The sequence below is a fragment of the Cydia splendana genome, chromosome 7 (assembly GCF_910591565.1).
Source record: "Cydia splendana chromosome 7, ilCydSple1.2, whole genome shotgun sequence".
NCBI lineage: Eukaryota > Metazoa > Arthropoda > Insecta > Lepidoptera > Tortricidae > Cydia > Cydia splendana.
This window is the reverse complement of record NC_085966.1, coordinates 12344812-12372787: the sequence shown is the minus strand read 5'-3', so window position 1 is coordinate 12372787 and position 27976 is coordinate 12344812. Positions and strand designations below refer to the sequence as shown.

The window sequence follows — 27976 nt, the reverse complement described above, 5'->3', positions numbered from 1 at the left end:
ACTAAAAATATTAGTTTTTAAGACATTCTTGATTTTAAAATATTATTTTAGGGTAAGTAAGTAAACCTTAAAACGTTTTCGGCAATGATATTGTGACTGTCTTTATTTCCAGATATTCTTCCACGCAGTCTACTCCTCTGAAACATAATAGTACATTATTGTCGAGGCTCGGAAGTAGCTACTTGCAGGCTGAGGATTCGTTTTAAACGGACGACCTTGGGAGTCCGTTTAATTGAATCCGAAGCCAGCAAGTAGCCTTCCAGCCGAGTCATATATAGTGCTTTTCTCAAAAATGGTGCAAAAAAATATAAATATCATAGAAATATTTTACAAAAGCAACGTTCTTACGTATATATTTTCACAGAAAAAAGTAGAAACGATTGAAAAAATTAGCTTTGCCGCCTTTTTATTTTTTTAATAAAAAAATAGAAGTGTATTTTTCTGCCGAAAATACGCCAACCTATTTGAGACAGCTAAATAGTCGTGGTACTAATCATCTGTTTGGCTGTTTAATGGGCCTGTGCCTTCATTTGATATGGCCATTTCAACTTTTAAAAAGTTTGGAACTCGACAAATAATGGAATTTGTATGCAACATTGCAGTCCCAAAATCGAGACTGCAATGTTTTTAACTTTTTAATTTTTGACTGACCATAAACTACGCGCTTCGCGACCTATTTTTTAAACGGCAAAGTCGACTTTGCCGTCCATTTTTGAGAAAAATAAATAGTTGTAGGTATACATTGATATCAGAAAACAATGTTCATAAGTTTGTAAATACTTTCGGTCTCAGTTAATAGTGAGCCTACTTTAGATGCAACCTCACCTTTACAGTAAGAAAAGGGAAAAGTTGGTCATCGCCAAAGGATGTCTAACCCTTCATTTACGGTTGTATAAGGTAGGCATAGTTGCTCCTATGGGAGGACTTGCCCCGACTAACGGGACATGGCGAATAGTCGGATTTGAGTACCTATCGTTTATTGTAGTGTTATAGCTTGTCTCGCATTGATCTTTTTCTCCACATGTATTTTTATATGTAAGTGTCAATTTAAAAATATGTACTAACTTTTCACGCCCTACTCCAGAGTCCTTAAACCCCCCGAAAGGAGTTTGCGCTGTAGACGCCAAATACGTATTAATCCTGAAAAACAACGCAATTTTGTATAAAAAAAAAACAATAACGATTCCCTCATGAATTGCAAAGTGCGTTCGTAAACATGTTTTTTTTAAACAAACCAGTGGATATGACATACATTCTTCTTATTTACTGAAATATCTTTCAATTTATATTTTTCGTAGCTATCCAGTGAAATAGTTATTTACGATACAAGTGCGGAAAAGAGGAAATTCGAAACGAGTGGCGATAAATTAAAACACGACCGAAGGGAGTGTTTTAAATCGACACGAGTTGCGAATTACCTATTCGCACGTGAATTGTACAACGTTTTACAGTACATAATGGCCCCTTAAACTTTTGACATCGGACGAAAAGTGCTATATTGTACGCACTAGTGCGGGAAAATAGGACCATATGTACTGTAAATATGATTTGTGGACATAGTTTAAATTAAATGATGTGTTAAAAATATGTCCAGAAAAAAAAAGTGATTTATTGCTGGATTTATAATCCAGCCAGATTTTTTAAACTCCTATTAAATAACTCAAAAGTAGAAAGGTTTCTTGTTTCATTACATTACTGAAGCGCTAGTGCGTAAGAATTATTAAAATACGACACAAGTGCGAAAAATATTAAATCGAAACGAGTTGCGAATTATTCGCACATATATCGTACAACGTTTTATAGTACCTACATATTATGGCTCTTTAAATTTTCGACATACAGGCCTATTCGGATTTCGAGCAAAGAATATAATACTCACTAGGAGAAGAACGGTAACTCCATACAAAAAAATGTCCCCAACCGTTTATACGTTTATACTAGTGGCGCCGTCTTTGTGTACCAATGGAACTAAAGTTGACAACCGGTTTAGCCTGGCGGGTATTGGTAGGTAGTAATTCTGTTGATAAACATATTTGTTATCTTCATATCACGAAATATATGCAAGATGCAAATATTACCCCTTGTTTGTGGTATTATCAATTGATTTAAATAAAAGGCATGTTTATGTTTATAACATTATATATATTATTTATTAAAAAATGTTTTACATATAAAAATATACACTGAAAACTGGCAACTGGCAACTTAATAAAAAAATAGACATTAATAAAGCGCATTCACAAAGTTTTCAGTACCTTTTATACAAATAACATTAGGCATGCCTACCTATTACACTTTACACACAGATACACTACACTTTACATACGGCATTTTACACAGATTTCCAACTTGTATTCATACATTTCTTCACGGTTAATTAATACGCTTTCCAGATGCGTTATGACTCGGTTCCTTCTGAACCCACTAAAGTTGTAAATTTCACTCTGGCTGCTTCAACAGCCGTTGCTCCGCATTTAGCACATTTTCTATGTGCATTGCTGTAATCCATGTAGGTACAGACTTACAGTCTTAAGTGGTACGTAGCGGTACACGTTGTATGTATTATTTAAAGAGTTAATAAATAAAATTTTCGTTATGAACTTTAACCACAGCAGTTGGACAGAGTCATTGACAAATATATTTTTTATTATGGTGGGTAGACGTACCTACCCTCCATATATTTTATGAACATTGATAAAGACAGTTGGAAGCAAATATTCATTATAAAACTTAATCGCATGTAATTAAGTTTTAAGCGTTTTAAGTCCCGTTTTATGATTAATATTGTATAAAATTCGTGATAATTTAAATCAGAGTTGGGAGCAATGTTGCTGTAGAAAAATGTTTTTATTTTTATTACTCGCAACTTTTTCCCGGAGGCCAACGCACACATAGAAGATTAAGGCGCACACATGCGCAATTATTTGGGGACATAACTTTCTTAGGAAGTGAACAGGCCTTGATTTCGAGATAATCACAAGATCTTGTGACGATTTAGAGATCAACTAGATCTAAGTACATTAGATATCGACTAGATGTGACTTGGATATCTAAGTCATAACTTGTCGAAATCGTTCAAGGGGACCTCCAGAATCGCGGAAATGTCAAATTTGACATATCTATCTTACAAATATCTTTATCTACACACATATCATAAACTCTCTATGATACCTTCAAAATCCGTAAATAATGGCCCACATTACGATAAACTGTTTTGTTACAGCAAATTTGTTATCTGTGAAAATGTGGTAATAGCTTCATTACTATATCAAAATCGATTTGGTAATGACATTCAAATTTCGAACAACTCTGAAAAAAAAAGCAATTTGATTTGACCCCTATTCTAATATCAGTCGAGATGACGTTTTATTCGAAATCAAATTACAATTGCATACAATATTGACAAATCTCGCTTGTAAGTTGGTATCGGACGATATGGTAATCGACACCGACTCTAGTTTGTCTTTGAATTAAAAAAAAACTACGGATGCGTGGCATGCGTGAAAAAAGTTTTCATTTGCCGCCATTTGACGTACAGTTTATCTTTTAATTAGTTTGTAAGTAAAAAATAATTTGTTTTGTTGTTTTTAAAGTAACTATAACAAAAGTTTCGTGTAAAATGTACGATAAAGATATTTCGGAGACGCCATCTCATATCCGCGAGTTCCGCCAGAGAGGAAAGTGCCCCAATGTCGGCTGTAATATGAGGTTAGTGAATATATCATAGAAAATTTATAATATGTGTGTAGATAAAGCAGTGTATGTAACTGTACATAATTAGGCATTAAAACACTCGTGTGATACTATTATGAAACTCATTTCATTCGTTTCATAAACCCACACTCGTATTTTAATGCCTTTCATTATGTAGCAGTCACATAAACTACTATTAAATTATCCGTATCGTAACTTGTTGAAGTCTAGTAGAAATCTAATTCATTTTCCGAATCGAGCCGCTAGTTACGTAATGTGGTAATTATCGCACTAGTGCGGTAAAGTAGCCCCATATCTACCTACCGTAATAGTTACTTACCAAACGTTTCCGGCCTCCACGTGCTTACTAAAGTGCAAAGCATCATTGATATTCTTCGTGAAAATCCCCGATGCAAGGCCATAGTTAGTGTTATTAGCACGATCAATCACCTCCTTGAGGGTCTCAAATTTGAAGATACATTGTACTGGCCCAAAAATCTAGAAAACGAGATACAAGTTTTTTTATATAGAAGCACACAAGTCGCCAAAATAGTAATAGTAGTTAATAACTCGGAATATTCTTGAAAATCCATTTTAGGCTTGACACTGATATAAAGTTAAGAAACTTATTTAGGAAATATATATAAATCTTCCTAGCATTTTCTGAAGTCTTTAAAATATAATCGTTAAGTTAACATATAATTGTTAAGTAAGCGACACTTTGGTGGAATTATCTAAAAAGCAGATTACCAAAATTACAAAATAAGTACATATTTCAAAGACTCTTAGGTATTCGTGACAGCCGAAAAATGGGAGATTTAGTTTAGATAGGTAGTTCTCCCTCCCGCCAATACATCAACGAACATTTACGAGGGAAATGCACGCGCTAATGATTACAAAATGACATCATTTTGATAACGGAATTCAAGGTCAAATTGGCCTCACTGGCCTTGACATTTTACTATGTAGTTTGTTACGAGAACAAGATCCTCCGCAATATCAATTAGCGGAGTGACGCAATTACATATTGTGTCACGTGACGCGTATCGCAATATACATAGAACGTCATCCTTCGTGAAGACATCTCCGTTATTTGTGTATTTGCCTATTTAAGGTATACGTACCTATTACCTATTCAAGACATAACTCAATCTTACTTTGAGAAAATATGAAAGACATAAGTACATGAAAAACCTACAGTTATCTACCTGAATTCGATTTTAAATAAAATGCAAAGAGGCCCTTTTCAAGTTTGTCTCTGAATCGGGTAGCACTAGGACTACTAGCAGGCGTGGCTCACTCCGCGATTTCGTCGCTTTGCTACAGGTAGCTAGTACATCCGTTCCGCCCCAATTTTGGGAAAAGCCATAAGCCGCGCGTGGCGCTGTCGCCACCTAGCGGCCATATCTGTGCTGATCGTAACAGACGCGTTTTGTTAGAGAGTGAGTCTTCTGTACCTAGTACTATTATTTATTCTGTGCTACTAGGTACGTCTGACCGCTGTGAAAGGGTTCCCATGAGACCACAGAACTATATACATACATTTAACCCGAAGAGTATTGTTACTTTTTGCTAAACATAACTGACCCTTGTCACCGAGCAAGACAGTTAGACAGTTGACCATAGGGAGTTACTCTAGTGAGAAAAAACGGTCACAAAGAGAGCATCAAACCAGGGAAATCTCACACAAGTTACCGTATTGACATATTGTAACGTTGGCATTATTGTCAAATAATGTTTACGAGATGCAATCCATTATACTTGCCGCAAAACTAAGTGGCGAGTCAGGTCATAATGCCACCTCTTTCACTCTTGATTAATCTGAACAAGGGTAAAGGAGATAGCATTATGATCTCAGTCGCCAGTTGGTTTTGCGTTAAGTGTAATGTGACTTCTCTTTCAGCACATATTCCATGCATGAGGTGGTCTGTATCTGTCTTTTGGATGGCTATGTTAGTCCATTCTGATTAAATGTCGATTTGTTTATTAAATAATGGTTATAATATACAACAGTTTGCTGCAGAACTGTGTATACAGTTTGACTGCGGGTCATATATTATGTTACCTCTTCTTTAGCTATGGTCATGTGGTCCTCAACGTCAGCGAACACTGTAGGCTCGATATAGTACCCGGTTGTGCCGATCCGGTTTCCACCAGTCAGCAATCTCGCACCCTCTTGCTTTCCCTTTTCGATGTAGGCGAGAACTCTGTTCATGATCTCACCGTCAACCTTAAGTTAAAGTAAGAAAAGCGTATCTTTAAAGGGAATTTATAAATTTACGGTAAAGTGATTCCAGTTCGATGAAAAGTCCGACAGAAAAGAATAGAAAATATTTGAGGTAAGGTCAGATGAACGCAACATGATGGTTGGAGAAGCCTTGCAAATATTTATACACGCACCTCATTCTATCCTTAGATATTTCAGTTCACCAACATTTGTTAATGTTTGTATGTTTTGACACATACTTAAGTGAAAACCTAGCATTCACAGAATCAGTATATTTTAGTTCCTCTTCTTTGCAATGTTTGTTGAACTGTTATTAAACTAGTGGGAGATTTCCACCTAAAGACACGAAATACATAACAAAGCTCTTTTCGTTATGTAAATCTTATACTGTTCTGTTAAAGTATTTAAAAAGTATTGAAATGAGTTTGTACCTGCGGGCCATGATCGACGTCAGGGTCAGACGGGTTGCCAATTTTAATATTCCTCGCAAACTCCACGGCCTTCTTTACAAACGTGTCGTATATGCCTGACTGAACAAACGTCCTAGACGCGGCGAAACACATTTGTCCCTGGTTACCGAAGACGCCATGCGCGGCCCAAGTTACCGCCAACTTTACTAAAAGGAACAATTGCAATATTTGAAAACACATAATTTATCTATATCTTTAATTTTCAAGGACGCAATTCCATACACATTGAATTTGGACAGGTCATGAAATTGCAGCCGTCTTAATCAATACAGAATTCGTTCACTTCAATTCTCTTTGACACATTTCAAATACACATTTTACCTGAAAATGGAAATACGTTTTTCTGTTGTTTCCTTCGGCGTGGGTATTGCTAAGGTGGGAGACTGGGTGGGGAGTCAATTTTAAGGCGTCAATTTCATTTGATTGCAAAGGGCCAAGGAACGAGAAATTAAATTAAATTTTTAGCACCTTTTTCAATTTAAGGATGACTTACGTTAGACCGGGCCGGGACCAGGCCGGAGCTTCCAGCGTTTTCTATGGAAAGCATCACGTGATCACCGGTCACCTGTCAGTAGAAAATTAAGCGCCGGAGACTCCGGCCCGGACTAACGTGAGTCATCCTTAAGTGAATAGAATTAAATTTGAGTTGTGTTTACTGATATCGGAAAGTTCCCAAAATTGCGAAATGTGGAAAAATGGAAAATATCCGGATATTCCTCATATTTTCATAAAGAGTTCGAATCCATTTCCAAAATGAAACTTTCCTTCATGTTCTGTGAAATTTTCGGATAACTTTTCCAACATTTTGGTAACTTTCCGCAACTTGCATTTGTAATTAAGGTTGATAAATCGCATGCTCCTTTAACGCAAGTAATTATGTTAGCAATATTAAAATTTGCTAATTTTCCGTAATTGCTGAATCAGGGTAATAAATTATAGGATAAAGGCATACTTACAGTCAGCATCGTCCATGATCACCAGAGGGCTTTTGCCGCCGAGCTCAAGTGTCACGCGCTTAAGATTCGCTTTCCCGGCCGCCTGCTGAATTTGCTTGCCAACCTATATACAGATTAATTAGGTAAAGCTATTGAATTTTTTTGTTAAGAGTATGACGCGTCTTACCTATTATACAGTAAGTCTGTCATTTATAAAAAAATAAAATAGTCCAGTAACAAATCTGGGGAAAATATACACGGAGAAAAAAATATTTAACAATATTACCAGATTGTATAGTAGTTATGATTCTAGTGTAGGAAAACAGATTTCAGCCATGTTTAATAGACTCGTATTTTGGACAATATTAGAATATTCTAGTTAAACTATTCTAGTACACTAATCGTTTTGGTAACAATCTAATAGTAACAGAGTAAAATATGCATTTAGCATACAACACTTTACAATAATTGCGATGTTTACAATATTTATTAATTCGGTTCACCATCATCTAGTTTAACACACCAATAATAAAAGTGTGTATTACAAAATCTTTGTTTAAGGTCCACCTTATGTAATTCATTTATAGGTACTAGATTTTCTCGTACCTGTTAGCGGATTTTTAATACCTATTACTTACTCGAAATTTCTTGATTACCTACTATGAATATTTTTACACATAACTAGATACGTTCTCTGTTGTCTAACATACTCTTTTTAATGATAACAATAAAGAGTGGTTCCAGCAACAATAAAAATTGTTGGCATTACAATATTATTGCACACTAAACAAAATATTATTTGCCTGTAACGAAAAACTGTTCAGTCCACGATATGAGCTAACTGCGGCCCCCCGCACCCCTGCGCCGCCGCCCGCAGCGCCCAGAACATTATGTCATTTTCACCGAAGTCCGGACAGAGTTCATTTCAAGTGTCGCCAATAATAAATGAATCAGGTTGCATTCCTGTTTAGATCACCGGTTTTAGCAAATAAAAGTGTCTGTGTGTAGTGAACAAAGGCGGACGAAGCGGATAGCGGTTTAATTGAAAATTTATACATGTGTTGCTAATAGTGATAAGGTTATATTGGAGTGTTCTGTTTGTGTGTTGTGTTTGCTACCAAAATTATCTCTGTGTTATATTTGCCATACGCTCACTAAAATTGTGGCCGATAATTTATGTTATGTACTACTAAAATTAAAACGAATTAAAAAAAAAAGTTTGTTTTTACTTTACTCATAGTAATTATTTAGGATTGAGATTTTTCTGTTTATGTTTCAGGCCACTACACCTATACCACAAACATCATTATTGCGGACTAAGCCAATGTAGGTACTTACTGCCGAGTTAAACAGAATAATGTTAAACACTGTGACACGGCACTTTGTATGGTTAGTTCAGTTTAACGTTTTTAGGATTGTCTCGAATATAGTGTAGTTTTGTTCTATGGCAAGGAAGTCTTTGATGTAGCAACAATATACATGACGGGCATTCAGCCAATAGGAAACAAATTGAAGCTGATGGTGTTGCTACTTCAAATTAAATCCTAAATTTATGGAATAATATTAATAAATATTTAAATCAGAAACTTAATTTATAAATACAAAATAGGTTGAAATATATTCAAATAATTGAATATGATTTATTTCTTTGGGTTATACTTGCATATAAAATTATTCCATGAATTTCATTAGTTACTGTTATTTTGATTGTGTCATCCCAGAGACAGAATGGTTTGAGATCATTTCCTGGCTGGTTTTCGCCCTGGATGGGCATCTTTTATACATAGAACAGTGAAGCGAAGTACATCATGCTCTGGTAGCATCGATCAGAGGCTTGGTTATGCAGTAGCCGCTGCATCCATGAGCTAGGGAGCTCATGCTGTTGTTATTTTGCCACAAACAGTAAGTAGAATATGATAATATATGGATGTCCTCAGGTGCAACTCCTTGTTGAATCTTTGTTTGACCATTTCGCTTTGTTTCCAGTCTGCTGGTAAAACAATGTGGTGGGAGGGAGTATCAGAGCTGCGAGATGAGTCCACTCTAGGAATTTCCAGCTGGTGAGAAACTTAGATCATATAATGTCTCTTAGGTTAGCAGAGCACATGCTTCTAGTTATTAATCTTGAATTGTTTCTTTCAGCTGACTGGGGTTTTCGTTTTTATGTTACTACGTATGTGAAATCAGTTCGCATATCAGAGTATGGAAGTCTGTCCATATTCCTAAAACTTCAAGTGTGTCTGGTGAGCAGTTCGCCATAAGAATTTCGCTCTTCTGCTGGATGGAGGTGACGTCACCTTCAAACTGAGACCTTAGTCCTTCGGCGTTGCTCTGCGGTGTCGGGTCAGATTCCCGCTGCAGCAAATCAGCTCCGGCACAGCGGAGGATTACACGTCGGGCTTGAACTGGTGGAACATTGTTATGAGGTTGGTGTACGCTTTCCTTCCGTCCTAGAAGCATTTCAAAATTTAAAGTTAAAGAATTTAGTAGAATCATATGTGATGGCAAATGATAATTTAGAGACTAACAAATTTAGATAGGTCTGCTTGTAAATCATTTTAGAACCATTTCTGGCACGACCCAGCTCTGTCGTCTGACATTATTAAAATAAGGTGCTTATGCTAGCTTAATGATTTACATGTAGAATAACTGCCCGTGTTCGAATTAGTAATAAATGATGTGTCACAAAAACTAACTTTCTTTCATGTCCTTTATTGCCCTGAATAGTTGATGGAAATAAGTTTAGCACCTGCTTGAGCTTTTGGTAAGATTGAGTTTTTATTTAATTTAGTAACTTTAATTGTCCGTGAGTTTCCTCAGGGAAAGCCCACAGCCGGGCTAGGAATATTTACGTGACAATTTGGCGCCCAACGTGGGGCTTAGGAAACAGTTGAGGGATTTGGTAGGTGAGTGTCGGCCAGATGAGATTTTGGATACAGATTTGAACCCGGAGTCAGAATTGAAAGTTATTTCTGATAAATTAAATGATTTGTCATCCTTAGTAGCTAAGTTTGTTCAGTTGAAGGATAGATACTCCGGAAACAGGTCGAAGGCTTTGGGTAGTCATTTGTACTTCAGGCTTCTGCGGGTTCAGGTGGATGAAGATCCGGGGAAGTTGGCTCAGAAGATTGAATTCACAAATAGGCTTGACGCTTTGTTAGCACAGTTGGACAGTATAGGGCAGGCAGGCAGCAGCTCTAGCGACAGTGTGGCAGCAGTGACTCAGGTTTCACAGGCAGTCCCTACTAGGGAGCTGCAAGTTCACTGCTCCGGAGACAAAAATGTGGCTAAATGGGGAGTCAAGTTTAATGGTAACACGGATCCGAGGTCTTTCCTAGAGCGTGTCGATGAACTCAAGTTGGCTTATGGTGTGTCAGATGTGGTTTTGTTTAACTCGGCAGCTCAATTGTTTGTTGATCAGGGTTTGCTTTGGTACAGAGGTATAAAGGAACAAGTTTCTTCTTGGAATGACTTAAAAACCATTTTATTAGATGAGTTTGAGCCTGCAAACTTTGATTTTCGCCTAAGGTGTGAGATTCTTGCAAGAACACAGGGTTTAGAAGAGCCAGTGCACATTTATTTTGCAATTATGTCTTGTCTTTTTGGTCGCTTGAAGAATCCATTGCCGGAGGAGGAAAAGTTGCAGATTTTGATGAATAACATTAGGCCTAGCTTCTCACAACAACTGGCATTAGTAAAGGTTGATTGTATAGCCGAGCTGAAGGATTGTTGTAGGAAATTAGAGCAGGCATCACAGCGTACGCAGTATTTTGTTGAGCCCAACAAGTCTAGTTCGGCTCACACACTTAGTAGTGATTTCGCATATAAAGCCAAGTCCAAACAGGTGAACGCAGTAGATGTTAGTAGTAGCAAGCGTTCACAAACATTTAGTAGGTCGCCAGCGCAAGCGAAATCGAGTGGGCAACAAAGTAACGCTGTTAGGAACGTTCAACGCTCGTCCACGCAATCCACACATGCACAGAACTCTGCCGCGGTTCCTACTTGCTATAAATGCGGTGGCACTGCGCATGATTTTAAGAGATGCAGGGCTAAACCATCTAAAGGCGAGATTATTTGTTATTCATGTGGTACAAAAGATCATATAGCGAGGAATTGTCCGAACCGGCAGTCACAGACAACACAGACAGATCGTAAACGTCAAAGTCAAAGCGCGGAAATACGTTCCGTTTCACAGACAAAAAACGAATAGGGCCGAATTGTAGCAATATTTTTCCGGATAAATTGAGTGCTTCAATGAAAAAATTCTTAAGTTATAATTCGATTGCTACGATTCTCTTCGCACCTAGGGAAGGTGACATTCGGCCATATTTGAAACTTAAGGTGTGTAATTTTGACATTTACGGTTTGGCAGACTCAGGAGCTGCAGTTTCAATTTTAGGACGGCAGTCTTATAAAGATTTTATTAAGTTTGGATTTGAGCTCCAACGAATGGAGTCTAATACATGTAGCGTTGCAAATGGCGTCGTAGTCCAGTCACTGGGGTACATTTTTGTTCCGGTAACATTCAAAAATGTTACAAAGGTTATTCAGTTTTATGTTGTGCCCAGTATTGTCTCGGACGTTATTTTAGGCGTGGATTTCTGGCGCGCATTTAATTTAGCGCCAGAATTATTTGACAGCATCGACTACATAGAAAGACCAAACAATTATTTAAGTTTGTCCAGTATTTCAGTAAATCCGGTGAATACCATTCAGGCATACGACAATTTAACTTCAGCACAACAAGAACTAGCCGACTCAGTGGTAGGGAAGTTCAAGGATATCTCGTTCGAGGAAAAAGGATTAGGTAGGACGTCGTTAGTCGAACACGTAATTGACACTGGCGATGCCCAGCCTATTAGAACGCGACAGTATCCGCTCTCTCCTGAGAAGCGTGCAGCTTTAAGTTCCGAATTAGACCGGATGTTGAAGTTAGATGTTGTTACTCCGTGCGAAAGTCCCTGGAACAACCCGGCACTTTTAGTGAAGAAGCCAAATGGGGACTGGCGGTTTTGCTTAGACTGTAGGAAACTAAATGCAGTATCAAAGGGCGACTCGTATTCCATGCCATACATTCCGCAAATTTTAGATAGCTTAAAGGAAGCACGGTACCTGTCGACCATTGATTTGAGCTCGTCGTTTTGGCAAGTACCGCTAAATGAAAGTTCGCAGGAGAAAACTAGTTTCTGTGTCCCTGGTCGTGGGTTATTTAAATTTAAAGTCATGCCTTTTGGGTTGTGTGGCGCGAGTGCGCGACAACAACGGCTCATGGATAAACTCATCGACCACAACATAACCAGTGACATAGAGAATGGTATGGTGTTCTGTTACGTGGACGATATTGTCATATGTTCGTCAGATTTTCAGACACATCTGCTTCTTTTGAACCGTGTGTTGGAAAAGTTGAAAATGGCTAATTTAACGATAAATTTCGGCAAGTCAAAGTTCTTTAGACAGTCCATTAAGTACTTGGGTCATGTCGTTGATGAATTAGGTTTAAGAACTGACCCAGAGAAGGTTTCAGCCGTTTTGAACTTTCCCATACCCACGACTTCTCGTGAAGTAAAGACGTTTTTGGGCATGTGCTCTTGGCACCGTCGGTTTATAAGGAACTTCGCAAGTATAGCAGCGCCTTTAAATAAATTAACTTCAAAGGGGAAGAACGCCCCGGCTTTTCAATGGTCTGTTGAGGCCGATAACGCTTTCAACACCTTGAAGAATGCATTAGTGACAGCTCCGATTCTGGCGGTTCCAGACTTTAGCAAAGTTTTCTCGGTACACGCTGATGCATCTTCATATGGCGTAGGTGGCATGCTCTCACAGACTATTGATGGCCAGGAGCATCCTATTGCGTACGTTAGTCGTTCTCTGAACAAGTGTGAACGTAATTACAGCGCGACGGAAAGAGAGGCTCTTGCGGTTTTGTTTTCGGTTGAGAAGTTCCAAGCATATTTAGGCTCGCGTCGGTTTAAGGTGATTACGGATCACGCGTCACTAAAGTGGTTCATGAACCTGGAAAATCCATCGGGCAGGTTGGCACGTTGGGGTTGCAGACTGTCTCAATTTGATTTTGATATTGAGCACAGGAAGGGCTCCGACAATGTCGTACCTGATGCGCTGTCCAGGCTCATGAAGGTTGACGCCGTGGACCAAGTGAATCCTAACGACGTGACTGACGAATGGTATGACAGGACGTTTAAAGGTTGTGAAACTTTGCCGGCCAATTTCCCAAACTATAGTAAATGTACGTGAAATATTTACGTGACAACACCTTAGGTAAGTCTTCGTCGCAACAAAAGCATGTTAAAGCGAAGACTCACCTAAGATATTTAACCTAACTCTGTTTCACTCGACAGTATATTACAATTTCAGTCCGCAATAATGATTTACTGAACACAAATATAAAACCCGTTAAACTCTACAATATATATAGTAAACAGAACATACTGTTTATTTCATGCCACAACAATTATATTTAACACAAACATAAATCTGGTATTCTCCAATACTGCATATAGTAAACAGAAATTGTTGATTATTTCAGTCAGCTAAAATTATACTTAAAACTAATAAAAAATCTGGTGAACACTAATGAAATATCTGATAAACTCTACCCTGTCCTATAATGATGGCTACAGATAGGTTTTGTATACTACACAAAATTTATTTTCTACGATACTAGGTATGTGGGTAATAGGAACTAGAAATGATGTTTTAAAGAACTAGAATTTTCTATTAATGTGTAAAAAAAGTCTAGTTGTCACATATAATACAATAAAATCAAGGGAAATTTACAATATTCTGGTAAAGAACACTAGATTTTTTTCTCCGTGTACAATACAATACAAATACTCTTTATTGTACACCAATATACTTTTCATTTCTCATGCTCTGGAAGAGGGTCATTGTTGTTCTAAAAGGTGTGCAGAAAATGTTTAGCTTTCAAGTACGATTTTATAATTTTTTTTACAATAAGCAATTGAAATTTGGGTATAAATGGATTTGTCAGACAATTTCCATTCTGATATTTGACTTCCCATTCCATAAATAACGATACTTTTGCCTAAGTTGTTAATTGAAAGTACCCTAAAAAATACTATAAAAATATATACTTATTTACTTAGTCCTGCTTTTAAAAAACACATGCATTTTACTTTCCTCGTATTCGAAATGAAAAGTAGACTGTTTAACTCGGGTGAAAGGCATCATTTCAGCCTCGGACTATTGGCGCTCTCACACCTCGGCAGAAATGAGTGCCATTCATCCCTTGGTTAACAATCTACTCTCTTCCTCTTCCTCGCGTTATCCCGGCATTTTACCACGGTTCATGGGAGCCTGGGGTCCGCTTGACAACTAATCCCATGATTTGACATAGGCACTAGTTTTATATTATATTTATATAGGCAGTAGTTAACAATCTACTATATTACTTTATAGGTACTTCGAAGGCGGCAGAGTCGGACCAAGCTAACTCTGAATGCCATTTGCAATGACAAAGTGTAGTAATGTCATTATTAATGTCAAATTTCCATGAAAATATGACATTTACTATGACAAAATTAATTTTGTATCAAGCAGAAACGCCTGCGAATGATGCTATTAAACTTCTTACTAACTACTAATTAAAAGTGGAAAAATTCATCTGTTTCTAGGCTTAATTTACTGTGACACTTCCTCGCGTTGTTCTATTCAAATCGGCGCAAAGTTAGTCTAGACGGTATCTATCTTGATATTTTACAGACTTCCTAAATCGATGAGTTGCCAGCGTTTTCATCCCGTGCAATATCAATCGATCTACACTCAATCTTAATTCATAACAATGTTAAGAATTAGGTACGATTGAATGTACAAACTTTTAAAGTTTATCTGTGTTAACAAGAACATACGTCTCAAGACAAGACAAGACAAGACAAGACAAGAATGCGCCACACCCAGCCGGGGACATGCCCGCTCCGGTCTAACCGGCATACCAGGGGACGAAATTTGTGAGGAGTGACACGCTCTGGGATAGGAGAGGAATAGAATCAGCCGGCTATGCAGCCTCAAGCCAATATTGGAATGTAGGAGGGGTAGGTTGTGTCGTCGAAGGAGAGCGTTGGTGACATGCTGCTCGTCGTTTCCGCTTCGGTCTTCGAGATATCTTGTATCAAGTAGGGTCGATGTCGTCTTGAGGTGTCGTTTGCTCGTCGATTCGAGGTGTTGGTTCTTCTTCGTCTGATTCGCTGTCGGTTTCGTCCAGTTGATATATTTCTCCTGCTGCTTTGATGAAATCGCCTTTGTCGTCTGCCATGTTGATCCATTCACATGTGCGTCCACCGTCATACAAGTTTGTTCCTAGGCCACTGGCAGTGAATGCATTAATAGCACTCGACACAATAAACTTAATGTAAAATAATAATAAAGAGTATACACACGCACTCAACACTTTCAACTTTTTAGCAATTAACACATTAAATTTTTTACATTATTTTAGACAATTACAGCATCAGCGGGCTCAGCACGGTTCCATTTCTATCGACTATCACCATGCGCGTCCCTTTCGCACTTACATACTTGTTTGAACGTGACAGGCATGGTGACAAGGGACAAAAACGCGACCGTGCTAAGCCGCCAGATGTCGACAGTAGTTTAATCACGCTAGGGCACGCTAGGATATACAAAATTGGATTTTAGCACTGCACAACACAGACACTTCTAGCACAAGAAAACCGCAAAAACACATAGAGTTTGCACACCAACATACAAATTTACTTCGAGCATAAGAAACTTGCACTATCACTTTAATTTAAAAAACACGAATTCAATAAAAACTACAGAAAAATATGTTAATAGAGTTTCACTTGGATTGACTGTTAAAGAATGTGATTTGGTAGTTAGGGCTAAAGACCCATGACACCCTCTTCCCGTTCCGGTACCTATCTTATCCATTTACTATACCATACTTGGTATCTCTTTGTTTGCAACTCGTATCGATATTATAAAACAATTGTTTGGTATTATTTGAAGTCTCTACCAGCATCTCTATTATATTCCTTGCGCCCCGGCGTGGTGAAAGTAGCCGCGCCGCGTACCCTTTTTTTGCATTTATTGCAACTCCACATGTTGTGATGGGACTGATGGGCTAAGTAAGTCCCTTTAAGCGGTGACCGCTTTGACTTTTGCGGGGCTTTGTATTTTGATTCGTTTGTTTGAGCCGACTCTCTTCCGTATTTTGCTCGCCTTTTACAACCCTTTACAATCGCCCAATATGCTCCACACTCGTTGAACATTGAGATCCGTAAGAGGTCCCTTCTTTCCCTTGTTGCAGCCACCTTCAGGCGTAAACATATTTCTTACTCAATGACCTCTATCCTAACCCAGTCAAGTACGAGTAGGTAGGAATAAAATAAGGTTGCCGCTATATACACGCACATGAGACCGCCACGACAGTATCTAAAGTAACAACTTCCACCAAGCAAACTTGTGCGAAGGAAAATAATTTGTGTACTGAACCCACCGAGCTTGTCCCAGATATGCAGCGTCCCTCGTGCCTCGTGAGAGCCCTATAAATCGTTAATTTAGAATAAAATTGGGATGGTATTGTAACGACGAAATTAACATAGAGTTCGTTTATAAATCTGCGTCTTTCGGTAGACTAATAGTTGCCTGTTTTTGGGCAAGGGTAAAGATAGTTATCTACATTTTCTCGTTGAAAGACAGCATACTGTAGGTACTCAACATAGTTCAAACTCTGCTTCTACTACCTGCTAAAAACAAACATATGCAATTATGCAGACTCGAACCACATGAGCATGTTATTTAGAGGTAAAATGGAAAGCTCTCACCAGGTAACTTGTACTCTTGTCTTGACTTCGCTGAGGTTTAACTTCGGCGTATGCCCAGGGATTTTACACGTTTTTAAATCAATATACGTCAAACCGGCATTTCTCGGGAATCTCGGGATAAGATATTTTAATAGAATTGAAACCGAAACAAAACAAACCCGCGCGGTCAGTTAAATAAAAAAAAGAAACACGGTCCGGCCCGCACATCTGGCGACAAAATGGTATTGCACCGTACACCATTGAAAAACCTTCCCGGGACGCGTCCGACCTCGGTGACGGTCAAAACAAAACTCCCGTGTTAACAAGAACATACGTCTCGACAAAAAATCTGATCTAAATTCTACACCTTGGCATTTTATGAATAACAAAACAATAAAGTCAGTGGCGTATTTGCAGTATTGGCCGCCCTAGCCCCAGGCCCTGAAGTAAGTACTAGCCGCCCCTTTCTCAGGACCCATCATCATATAGGTAGACTGTCGGCCCTAATATTTGGCCGCTCTAGGCCCGGGTCTACTTGGCCTTAAGGCAAATCCGCCACAAAAAAGTATAGTACGAACCTCAAGAGACCCCGTAAAGGAAATTTTAGCAACATCAGGGTGATGGGTTAGCGCGGCACCAGCGTCGGGACCGAAGCCAGTCACCACATTGACGACGCCTGCGGGGACGCCTGCTTCCTTCAGTAGAGCCATTAAGGCTAGGGAGGTTAGAGGAGTCTGCTCTGCTGGTTTTACTACTACTGTGCAACCTGAAACAGTCATTTTAACCACAAGGAGGCCAATTTGAAATAAATAATAATAAAATCAGTCATTATTTACAATCATTCTGCAAACGACCTCTAGAGTTTATTAGGTAGGGTACTTTTGATTTAAAAAGTTTTATTATATTTACCTGCAGCCAACGCTGTGCAGACTTTGTTTACAAACATTAATATAGGAGCATTCCACGGCAAGATTAAACCACAAACTCCAACGGGCTGTTTCAGGGTATACGAAAATAGATCACCATCTGAAAAAAAATATTAAGTGAAATGGAGGGACGCAATTTCAAGTGATAACTGCTTCTAACAATGCCATTATATTGATGATCTTTCAACATAAATATAATACAAGGTTAGATGAGTCTAAACTGTAAACTATGATTACCTACTCTTTATTATAATTTGGGTCAGAATGTAAGTCCATGACGTCATATTATTCATATTTATTTATTTGTAACATTACGGCATTTTTGAATGCTCGACTGCCACGTGTACCTAAATTAGGTAGAATATGGATCATATTTATTCACTGAGCACAAGGTATTTCATACGTGGCCCTATCACTACAAGTATTTGTCACTCAAGCGCCAATATAGGCTTCGCAAGGGTAGAGCAATTTACCTGTATACACAAAACCTTACCAAATTATACACCTAAACCTTCCTCAAGAGTCACTACAATGCTAGGTGAAAACCGCATGAAAATCTGTTCAATAGTTTTTGACTTTATCGCGAACATACAGACACATACAGAGATAGTGAAGTGATATTTCCACCTGCAGGAATAGTATCACCCTGGATCTTATCCGCCAAGCTGGCAGCATAGCGCGCTCCATTAACGCCTTTCTGCACAATACCGAACGCCATGCGAATGTTCATCCCGTTGTTGTACGACTCTAGCTCGCCGAGGTAATGCGCGTCGCGTTGTATGAGGTCCGCGAACTTGTTGAGCAGCCTGCCACGAGCAGAGGCGTCCAGCAAACGCCATTTTGAGTCACGGTGGAAGGCAGCCTTCGCCGCGGTTACCGCCAAGTCGATGTCAGCCTACATGAAAAGGTTATGCTAATAATACTTATTAGTGCAACAGGAAAGCAAAGTTCACTCTGATTTCTAGTACTAATTTTATGAGTTACTTGTGGAGCGAAAGATTCCATAATAATACTACGAGTAGGAGCGATATAGGTAGTAGAGGCTAAAGTAGAACTAAGTAGTATTATTGTGAAATTGTGTGATTATATTTTTGTGGATACATCCCCAATCATACATTTTAGAGACAGACGCAATTCAACTAACATTTTGAATATTTTTTCCACGCCCCGTGATAAAATATTAACGTTGACTAGATTTATGGCTTATTTTTAATTAGTACATGGTGAAATATTCCGTAATTTATTACACAGCAAAGTTTGCTGTTTGCTTGCCTCTCGTCTTTAAAACCCTTTCATCAGGAAAACCGCAAGAGATTACTCAAAAAGCTATCCCGTTACAAATCATCAATCATCACCGACGGGTTTACGTCGTACATACGCCTCTTTATGAATAAATACATACCATTGGAATGTGTCCATGCAAATTTGCAGCTCGCTGTGTATATGTTCTAGTTCTAGTATAGCTACTAAAGGGCAATCATTCTCTATAAATCCAGTCGATAGTTCCAAAATGGATCTAGTGCGACAAGTTTTTCTTCTTAGATAGACTTTTTTCATACAATTTCCATTACGGGAGAAAATATTTTCCACTAACTAAATCTCATTAAGATTATCTTAACATATCACTTTGATTTTGATGTCGATCGCTTCAGCATAATACAGGATGATTCAGGAGACGTGAGCAGGACTAACACTGCGCATTACGTAAATTATAAGCAACTGTTTCGTATCGTGTTGAAAAAAAAAGTTATTAATTTATTTACGACATGCATGGTCACCCTAAAATTAGAATACTAAACTACCGATATTCTGTGTCAAATTGAATGTCATCACTGTCATCACGATCTGGTTACTTTTGAAAACTCGTATCTCACTCAAGTTTGACAGTTTATTTTCTTCGTAATCAAAATGCTGTCATTACGGTTAAGAGGTTTTATGTTTATTATTTAGGTCTTGTAGGGTGACCATGATTGTAGAGAATTAAATTTGCTCTCACCATAAAGTTACAAAATTTGAAAAAGTGTGGTTGTTTCACCTAAATACGACGGTGATCGATCAATTATCAGTTACTGAGTGTGCAAGATTAGTCCTTCTCACGTCTCATGAATCACCCTGTATATTCTAGGTATACAGGATGATTCAGGAGACGTGAGCAGGACTAACACAGCGCATTACGTAAATTATAAGCAACTGTTTCGTATCAGTATTAGTGAGGTTAACGTAAATTTTCTAGTCGTATTAAAAAAAAAGTTATTAATTTATTTACAACATGCATGGTCACCCTAAAATGAGAATACTAAACTACCGATATTCTGTGTCAAATTAAATGTCATCAGTGTCATCACGGTCTGGTAACTTTTGAAAACTCTTATCTTACTCAAGTTTGACAGTTTATTTTCTTCGGTAATCAAAATGCTGCCTACGGTTAAAGAGGTTTTATGTTTATTAATTAGGTCTTGTAGGGTGACCATGATTGTAGAGAATTAAATTTGCCCTCACCAAAAAGTTAAAAAATAGGAAAAAGTGTGGTTTATTCACCTGAATACGACGGTGATCGATCAATTATCAGTTACTGAGTGTGCAGGATTAGTCCTGCTCACGTCTCGTGAATCACCCTGTATAGATATCACTTTTTTTAAATAAAAACAATATTATTGCAAATTTTGAAAAAAGGAAAACCTATAAACCTTGTTTTTCATTGTGTCAATAACATACTCGTACAAAAAAATCAAGGAGAATGGAATATATTTAGAGGTAGAAAAACGTTTTCTCTTTTTGTATGGTCAAAAACAATCACGTGCTGTACATCCCTCTTAAGTTAGCGAGAGTAATTTTATGAGTTTCATAAATAAAATCCTGAAGCGAAATCCGTTTCTATCTGTATACCTTTAAACAAAATTAATTAACTCCAAACAATTTATACGTATCGGAGAAAGTCTACTAACTTAAATATCTTCGTTGCACTTGCAAAATTAATATTCCGCGTCACGCCCACCAATCCTTGTAGACGGAGAGCTACGGAAATAGGTTTGCAATTTATAGAGCAACGAAATGCCTCTAGTTAGTGTGCCATACTATCATTATTTATTAATTCGGGCGCCTGGCAGCTGTTCAGCGGTGGGTGTGAGAGGTGTCAAATAAATTGAAGGTGTACAATTTATAGAGCTCTGAGTTTGGTGTGATATAATAGCTAATTATGTATTTAATTCGAATATAACATTGCCAGGCGTTGTAATTGGGGGAAAAGTAGTGCCAGATAATGTCCTAGATGCGCGAAAAAGTGCCAATTCATCTCATTTACTGGGTCAAATTTTATCGTGTTTCGTTACCCAAACGGTGAAAACGGGTCCCCTCCGGGTTTTCAGTCCCCTCTATAAATTGCACACCTTCAATTGTTTTTACAACTCCTTTGTTGGCCAACCACTGTCACACCCACCGCTGAACAGCTGCCAGGCGCCCGGATTAATAAGTAATGATAGATGATAAATATGATGGCACACTAACTAGAGGGATTTCGTTGCTCTATAAATTGCAAACCTATTTCCCTAGAGCTCTTAGACCATTGTTGTACAAGCTAGGTACTCGACCAAATAAAGAAGGCTCCGTCTCCATATATTATTAGCGATTAGTTACAATCTTACAATTTTAACTCGATCGGATTATCATTAATTACCGCTGCGGTCGGCAACCTGCGGCCCGCGGGCCGCATGCGGCTCGCGAAACTGTCACTTGCGGCCCGAGAGGCGCCTTGGCTATTTTGTATGTAATAGTGACAAACGAAAATCTATCTATATCTATATATATACATATAATAAAGCTGAAGAGGGTCGAAAGTCTGTACATGGAAGATATTTGAAAAAAAGTTGGCTGGGGATACTTAGAATTGATAACAGAACACGTTCCAACAGTTTTTAGAATTTTTGTCTGTTTGTCTGTTTATCTGTTTATCTGTTTGTCTGTTTATTTGAACGCGCATCACGTGAAAACGGCTGAACGGATTTTGATGAAAACTTTACTAATCTGTCGAGAAAATCCCCGGCCAGGTTATAGGCTATAAAAATTCTACCCCTAAAAGGGGGGGTAGCCCCAAAACTCGATTGACTTAAGTTTGCCCGTGAATCGTATGGCGCTACTTAGGAAGGAGGGGCAAACTTTTTTCAAATATGTGCTAACACTATAGAGTACCCTGGTAAACTAACAGATGGCGCTGAATTTAATACGATGTGACATAAATAAGCCGAGGAAGGATTTTTCCAAATTAACTCTAAGTTTAAAAGACCCCTCTTCTAAAATTTCAATCAATCGTACGGATATCAACAAATTTAATTAAATAATTGTGTTGATTTAATAATACAACAAAATTAAACGTCAGTAAATTAATTGCCCCTCATTGCACAGTGCCATCTTTTTGGGAGCTGAGTAAACATTAAGTAACCAAGCAAACTAAAAATGGGTTTACATAGTTACGTAGTGGTAAAATAAACACACATATCAACACGCGTATAATTGCATAAAATTATTTATTTTCTCCGTCATGAATTATAGACCGGGAGATAGTGACACATTTTACTGGGTCATTTGTACCAGTATGGCGGTTCGTCAGGGGTTTAAGCATGTAATGAAGGAAAGAAAATGCTATGACCATAGCGCTGGTACCGGCGGCCCAATCGCGTGGGCGTTAGTCGAACGTGTCGGATAAAATACGAGTGTCGAACGATTTGTTCCACAAATATCCTCGTATTTTCCGATAGTCCATAAAAAAGAAGTAGGCGGTAGCGTAATGCCATACTTCTCCGGTGTGACTTACAGCCCGCCATACTGAGGCGAACACGTTAATTAAAAAAAAACAATTCAACCATTTGTGCCAAGCTAATTTTTGCACAGGTGATCATCGTCGAGCAGCCATTCATGGACATCACCATGCCATACTTTTCGGATGGTTCCAAATGCCCGCCATACCGCCGCAAGGGAGTTAATTTTTTTTTATTGCTAATCGATTTGTACCATCTTGAATTTTTTTTTCAACACTTTCTGTGTGATCATAAATAAAAATCTCATAATGCCATACCTGTAGGAGGTGGCAAATGTGCACAATATTTTTTTTAAATTGTAAGATTTTATTCGTATTTTTGACGATTTGTACCAGTATGGCACTAATTTTTCCTGAAAGTTTAAGTTTTACCGAATATAAATCTAAAATTTCAAAGACGTAGGTGGCGGCAATCTTGTCTTATAACTATATATTATGTTGAATAGTATTGTACGGCTACCACCGCTCGAACGATTTCTCGAATCATAGAGATCTCGGCTCATCTTGCTGTAAACCTCCATTCACCATTAAATTACATCAAATCTACCACTGTGTTGCCAGTAAAATGAAACGTTTTATTAATAGTAAATATATTATCGGCGGAAGAATGGACATAAGTAAATAACTTACTACTAATTAAAAATACAATATTTAAATGCTTATTTTAAATAATCAGTCTTCTAAAAAGCTGTCCCATTAATTAATATTGAATTATAACTATTTTGAGGTAGAAAAGTTCGTATTGAATTGGTAATACTTCAGGTCAAGTTCAGGTCTAAACAACATTTGGTATTCCGTTTTAATACAATAACAACATAATATGCCATACTGTAACAAATGATTTTATGCCATACTGTAACAAATGATTTTATGTCTTGTACTTTGAAAACCCGTCGAAATATCAACTTTTTCAAGTATGGTGCCCCTTTTTCCCCCTATTGGAAGTATGGCAAATACAATAATGGTCACATTGCATCATCTAATTTCCAAAAATCCAAATGCCATACTGGTACAAATCGTCAAATTTTTTTTTATTTTTTAAGTCTTGGCTTAAGTCTCACAGTCGTCCGCCCCGTAGTTATAATCCGGAATAATTTTTTTTAAGGTATAATTGTATCCAATCAAACAGAATATGATGATGCCATGCTGTAAAAAAATATTTTACGTATTGTATAGTCGTATTTTTGAAACGTGTCGATTAAATAAGTTTTTCAGGTATGGCAGCACTTTTTCCCCCTACTATAAGTATGGCAATTATAATAACGGTCACATTTTATCAAATACTCTCCAAAAATTTAAATGCAATACTGGTACAAATCGTTTAGCAAAAAATAAAATTTAATTTCCTTGCGGCGGTATGGCGGGCATTTGGAACCGTCCGAAGAGTATGGCATGGTGATGTCCATGAATGGCTGCTCGACGATGATCACCTGTGCAAAAATTAGCTTGGCACAAATGGTTGAATTGTTTTTTTTTAATTAACGTGTTCGCTTCAGTATGGCGGGCTGTAAGTCACACCGGAGAAGTATGGCATTACGCTACCGCCTACTTCTTTTTTATGGACTATCGGAAAATACGAGGATATTTGTGGAACAAATCGTTCGACACTCGTATTTTATCCGACACGTTCGACTAACGCCCACGCGATTGGGCCGCCGGTACCAGCGCTATGGTCATAGCATTTTCTTTCCTTCATTACATGCTTAGACCCCTGACGAACCGCCATACTGGTACAAATGACCCAGTAAAATGTGTCACTATCTCCCGGTCTATTATACCTAATCGTAATTATATCGCATCCATATCAAATCCATATTCATATATGTATCGCCTCCTTAAGCACTTAATAATGGCCACGAAGGTGGGTACTTTGAAAAAAAAACCATTGACCTCTGTCATTTGCAGTGCCGGATTAACCCTTTTAAGCAAAATAAGCACTTGCTTAGGGCACCATGTCTAGGGGGCACCAAAAATTATCGAAAAATTTTCGCGCTCGCTTCGCTCGCGATTTCAATTACATTCTAACATGTTTATGATAAAGTTGACATTTGGGTGGCGACTGCAGCAGCATTAGGTACTCTGTTGCAACGTTACTGCTGCGGCACTGTCAATTTTCGTGATAAAATGATGTGACTGATTTCCGTATTAAAAGTAAAAATGTACAACTGTCTATCGAATTGCGTTTTTTTATATCGAAAAATTTTCGCGCTCGCTGCGCTCGCGTTTTCAATAACTTTCTAAGATATAATAAAGGTGACATTCGGGTGGGACTGCAGCAGCATTACTCTGCTGCAACGTTACTACTGCAGCACTCTCAATTTTCGTGATAAAATGATGTGACTGATTTCCATACTAAAAGTAAAAATGTACAACTGTCTATCAAATTGCGTTTTTCTATCGAAAAATTTTCGCGCTCGCTTCGCTCGCGTTTTCAATAACTTTCTAAGATATGATAAAGGTGACATTTGGGTGGCGCCTGCAGCAGGATTAGGTACTCTGTTGCAACGTTACTGCTACGGCACTGTCAATTTTCGTGATAAAATGATGTGACTGATTTCCATTCTCAGCTCTAATGCGGCAATGAACGTCAGTCAATTTACCAAAAAAATTCAATGTAATCTTGATGAGCCTAGGAGAGGACCCTGAGGAGAGGGGGCACCATGGTCTAGAAATACTTAGGGCATCAAAATATCTTAATCCGGCCGACTGGTCGTTTGCGGAGTCAAACGATTTGGGACTCGCATTTTATACGCATTACCATGCCTTCCCGAAAAAAAATCGAATCATTCGCAAAAGTTTCGCAACGTATTGAGGTTACAAGGGGCACGTGGTCTTCCTCAGGAGTCTGAAGAAGACCACGGTAAGTGGCGCTCTAGCCAGGCAGGCCGCTTCGCTATACCTTACTGTATCGTCCGATATTCACATACTACTCTGTCGTTTAAATCCTTAGAGAATATAACCAACGGAGACGCCATGTCTATAATTTTCGGTACAAAATAGTCTGGCGTTTTTTGCGGGGGAGGGGCACATCAAATGTGTACCTACGTAACGTAAACATAGCCATGTCAGATAAACGTCGGTTGACCATTGGCCGCCTATTTTCGACAGATGGGAACGCCTGTTAATGACCACTCCGTTTGGTTATATTCTCTAAGTTTAAATCACGTGTAAAATTTGAATAAGGGCGAATAAAACTATTGATTTTGGAGTGTAGTTTTATTTAGTGGTCTGGGTACCACTCAATAAAACTAATTGTAAAATATTTTATCTGGACTTCAGTCCTCTAGCATATCCATATGTCAACTTTACTTCAAGTTCCGCCTCCAGGGGAGAGGAAGAGAAATTAGGATTAGAAATTAGCCGCTTACTGACACAGACCGAATTACACGCGGGCGGAGCCGCGGGCACAGCTAGTGTCTCATAAAGTCATAAATATTAACAAAGTACAGCCCGCGTCACCTCCGTTAACTACTATTGGCCCTTGGCTGCTAAAAGGTTGCCGACCGACCGCTGCATTACCGCATGAGTGCATTAATATAATGAAAAATCAAGCGTGTGCGGCGTGTTTAATGTCTAGGATTATGAGCCTAAAAGCTTTTCAATACTTTCCACGTTTGAAAAAAATGTTATCTGTACCTGCAGGTTTTAAGAATAAACTTCTAATGAAATACCTACCTTATCTCCTTCGGCGACTTGAGCTATGACGGAGCCATCGTGAGGGGCGTAGGCGGCGAAAGTGTAGCCGCTGCAAGCGTCTACCCACTCATTATTGATGAACAGCTGATGCATTAAGAGATTAGTTCATTAGTTAATTTGTGGTGCTAGCGCAAGTTATATAAATAAATTGCTTAATGTTTTGTAAACATGATGCCTAGCCAAGGTGACAATCGCTTGCGCTACTACAGCGAAACGCTTTGTGTCTCTCTATCACTCTTCCATATTAACTAGTTCGACAGTGACAGTAGTAAACGTTTGGCATGCTGGCTACGCACCCTGGTTACACTGTTTAAAAAAAAGGTTGCAATATACCGTTATTCGTAGATATCGTCTCGCTACTACAAACACAACCCCAAATAGCACCTGCTATTAACCGGACAACGTTGGCTAGCTCTAGACCTAAGGTTTTAATTAAACGGTATCCCAAAATACTTACAATTTCATATAAATACCTATACAAACTGTAATTAGGAAGCAGAAGAAAGGAAATACAGGGTAGGTGCTAGAGATCTAATAAAATAATAAATATCGCAAAAAAATTAAGCACATTCTATCTCGTTTAATAAGACTGTCCGAAAAAGAAACGATTCATTTCAAACAGTTTTTTTATGATTTTGATGAAAATATTCATATCAACGTCTCATGATTATAATAAACGGTCCTATATAATAACGAAAGCGACTACCTACCTTTTATTAAATATTTTTTTATTATATTTCACCGCTGAACTACCGTCGTGGCGCTACGCCGTAGCCGATAACATGGATTTCCCGGTATGTAGCGAAAATTCTTCGTAGAGGCAAAACTACAACGTGTCGTGATTAGCGCTGAATGGGTTAAAAACCGATATTCTCAAGTAGAGTAGGTATTAGGTAATTTCGCACCATGTTGTTGTGAACATTTAACTTTTTCCAAAATCTAGTAGGTACCTATTTATTTACCCAAATATATATGTAGGTATTTGTTTCATTGTTACCTACATGTTTTTATGCACTGTGGTATGACTGTGGTATTAGGTTTTATTTTCAAAAATAGCGTTTAAAAATACCTAATTATAAAAAAGTTAATCAAAACAGTTTTAAAAGGTATTGGTACCTACTAAAGAAGAGCTGACTGGGAAAGTTGGCACCTGGGAGGACTATTATTCAGAACCTAGAAAGCTGGCACGCTACAATTACTTGTTCTCGAACTTGAGGAATAATCTAGAAAAACAGCTATGTTACAGTCAAAACTACCTAACTATAAATATAGTTCATTAAAAATTAAAAACTTACCTTTGTATATTTGATCTCAGGCGCCATATTTATAACAAGCTGAACGGTTCACTAAATGGTTTATAATGTTGCTGCATAAAGAATGCAACCGAATCGACTTATCTCTATGTAAATAATGATA

The 27976-nt window shown here is 38.1% G+C and overlaps 1 protein-coding gene and 1 long non-coding RNA gene across 2 annotated transcripts in view; one reads left to right on the top strand and one right to left on the bottom strand.

The window, feature by feature from the left end:
- The window catches only part of LOC134792184 (uncharacterized), a 596557-nt gene that overhangs the window by 181541 nt on the left and 387040 nt on the right, over positions 1-27976 (top strand). The gene's annotated exons all lie outside the window — the stretch shown is intronic.
- Positions 26-27976, bottom strand: LOC134792168 (aldehyde dehydrogenase X, mitochondrial-like). The gene is made up of 11 exons (XM_063763403.1): positions 27856-27976; positions 26540-26644; positions 18682-18949; positions 18038-18154; positions 17707-17894; positions 7347-7449; positions 6352-6536; positions 5759-5923; positions 4034-4191; positions 1066-1140; positions 26-137 (listed from the first exon to the last, which is right to left on the bottom strand). The coding sequence occupies exons 1-11, from the start codon at positions 27880-27882 to the stop codon at positions 68-70; spliced, it is 1461 nt and encodes a 486-aa protein (XP_063619473.1). The 5' UTR covers positions 27883-27976; the 3' UTR covers positions 26-67.

What these genes read in the sequence shown, in the direction of transcription:
- LOC134792168 (XM_063763403.1), bottom strand. Translation starts at nt 27,882, where the DNA reads ATGGCGCCTGAGATCAAATATACAAAG. An exon ending in GATCATGGACGATGCTGACT is followed by an intron (nt 6,537 to 7,346) that starts GTAAGTATGCCT and finishes TGTTCCTTTTAG; the next exon opens with TAAAGTTGGCGGTAACTTGG. An exon ending in ACGTCGATCATGGCCCGCAG is followed by an intron (nt 5,924 to 6,351) that starts GTACAAACTCAT and finishes CTTTAACTTAAG; the next exon opens with GTTGACGGTGAGATCATGAA.